General features: G+C 32.7%; 1 protein-coding gene across 4 annotated transcripts in view; it reads right to left on the reverse strand.

Annotated features, from left to right (window-relative positions):
• LOC125025765 overlaps positions 1-2,502 on the reverse strand; it is a 4,658-nt gene extending 2,156 nt beyond the window's left edge. For 3 of the 4 annotated variants that reach the window (XM_047613964.1, XM_047613961.1, XM_047613965.1), the window contains exons 1-2: positions 2,358-2,502; positions 649-805 (exon numbers count right to left, since the gene is read on the reverse strand). In XM_047613964.1, the coding sequence (XP_047469920.1) occupies positions 649-798 (150 nt within the window). In that variant the 5' untranslated portion in view covers positions 799-805; positions 2,358-2,502. Of the gene's footprint in view, positions 1-648; positions 806-1,001; positions 1,057-2,357 lie in introns of those variants that run through there. The other variant, XM_047613963.1, reaches the window with a different exon arrangement.
• Between the last annotated feature and the right edge of the window lie 241 nt (positions 2,503-2,743).

Below are 2,743 nucleotides of genomic sequence, written 5' to 3' on the forward strand. Positions count from 1 at the left end.
TTTTTTTTTTTTTTTCAATGCTTGAGTTTTCTTTCTTTTATGATTGGGTTATTACAACGTTAAAATACAATCACTGAAATTAAGTAAAGGTATTTACTGTGCTTTGTTAGTACTGATGCCGAATAAAATGTGAAATGTTAATTGTAGCCAAATTAATTATATAAGTAAATTAATGTTGATAATCGTCCAAAAATGATAATAAAATAGTAAAAATTGTGATAATGATTACAATGATAATTTCACAACTGCAGTAAAAATAATGATAATAGTAATCCTCATCATTGTTACACATGCATATCTTTATCATTATCACTTTATTACAATTTAATCACAATCTGTAATTATAATTATTACTATATAAAGAGTTTAATCTTATAAATATAATGATTACCAGTGTTAATGTTAATATATATTTTTAAACTAATTATTTATACAGTGGTGATATTAATATCAGTAGCGGCAGAACTATAACGATAATACTCAGTGTCATCATGACCACAAAAACACAAGAACAAGTATAGATAAGGACACAGAGATAAAATTGACACTGACACAAACCATCATCATCAAAACTGCTACGATAATTATAACTATTAATATTACCATCTTACTACCACTGACGTCACAACAACTGACAAACGGACTTACTTGAAATGGTACTTGCTCCTGATATGCTTTGATAAGGTCTGTAATAAACTTGCAAGGATCCTGCTGAAGTTTCCCAAGGCCATTCTCCACCCCGAGCTTGTTTAAGAAAGAAAGAGCTTTTTCTTGTGTTAAGAGGCTCACGTTGTCCATTATTTGCCTGCAAAACAATACATATATACATTAAATGCATACAGTAAATGGTAATAAAGCCATAAATGGTTGATGTAAATGTAAAATTAATGTATAAAAATGATTTTTTTTCTGCAATTAATAAAATCCTATGCTTGAATTTATGTACGTGTATTTTTGTTTTTACTATGCTTTCTCTCAATAAAAGACTGACTGATATCTACCTATGCAGAAAAGCCACAACTCTCCTTACTTTATCTCGTGCAACTGAATGATGTCATCTTGTATTACATGGCACGTTTTCAGGGTTACTCTCAGTTGCCTAATCGTGATATTTCCTTTCCAATCACCACGTTTATCATTGATAGCGTGGAATAGGAGCAAAAAGAATTTCACTCCATTTACTTCGAAACTGTGCTAGTCCCATCAACAAAAAAAGTACACACAGACCTAAAGTAGCTGGACAAAGCATGGTTTTGTAAATTTCACTTAACATTAACCATGGATGGAAGCTGAACAACCACCTGTTTTTTGGGGGATAACTATAAGAGCACCAGTATTTAACACACACACACACACACACACACACACGCACACACATATATGTCTATATATTCATATATGTATGTGTGTGTGTGTAATCTCTCTCTCTCTATATATGTGTGTGTATATGTATATATACACACATATATGCACACACACACACACACACATATACGTACATATCTACACACACACACACACACACACACACACACACACACACACACACACACACACACACACACACACACACACACAGACACACACACACACACACACATATATATATCTATATATATACGTACATATACACACACACACACACACACACACACACACACACACACACACACACACACACATATATAAATATATGTACACACACAAATTATGATGATGGTGTTACAGGGAATTATGAATACAGCAGTTGGGCCTAAATGAGCTGGTTCTCATTAGATCCATGTTATGAGCACTGCCAAACCATCAGAAAGTACAGTAGCGCTTGCAAGCAACAGGCTAGGAGCCCTGTATATGCATATATTAAACTTTTACTGTGAATTTTCAAGGGCTTGCATGTGTGTGCATATATTTATGTGTGTTCGTGCGAAAGCAAATTTATGAGGTCCAGTCGTGCATTATTACAGACATATTTTCAATGTATATAACTTACAAAGGCTAACGTTATATAAAGTGGGGGCAGAGAAAAAGAAAATGCAGAAAAAAATGACAAGGGAAAAAGGAAAGAAAAAAAAGAAGAAACTAATACTTTAGGTTAGTGGCCCATGCACAGGTACAAAGAAAACGGAATTATCTGCATTTAAGCAGCAATCCAAATTAATTGTAATGCTTTCCTAAAGGAATCACAACTTCATTTTATGCACTGGTCACTATATATATCTTTTTATCTTGTTAGTAATTAAATGCTTCATATTTTGAAGAACTTCGGAAGAGTTAAAAAATAAAAAATGAGGAGTGAAAGAAATACGAGACCAAAACAAATCTGAAGAATTTGGGATCTATTTGTATTGTTTGCTCACCTGTAGTTATACGTTTTGATTCTCTGTAAACTTCAACTTCACTACGAATGTTTAAAATTCTCTACATTTTTTTTATTCTCCTTTCAGCACAAATTATCTAGGATATTGTGACTACCGGTTATGAAAGCACACTTTACCTGTACCAGGAACCTTAATACAAAATATAGAATTTGTAAAGATTTAGATACAAAGTTGTTTCAACAGAACGGACGTAAGAACAACATCCGATTCTATATAGCGAATCTGATCGTATATAAAAGAAAACGGACATTTAGTAATTCCACAGAAAATGAAAAGTAATGTAGGGGACTATGGTAAACGAAGTTTTCGTTTCAGAACGTTAATTTCTTCTCTTTTGTGGGACTTAGTTGATCTTTAAAGTTCTG

The sequence above is a fragment of the Penaeus chinensis genome, chromosome 5, assembly GCF_019202785.1.
Source record: "Penaeus chinensis breed Huanghai No. 1 chromosome 5, ASM1920278v2, whole genome shotgun sequence".
NCBI classification, from domain to species: domain Eukaryota; kingdom Metazoa; phylum Arthropoda; class Malacostraca; order Decapoda; family Penaeidae; genus Penaeus; species Penaeus chinensis.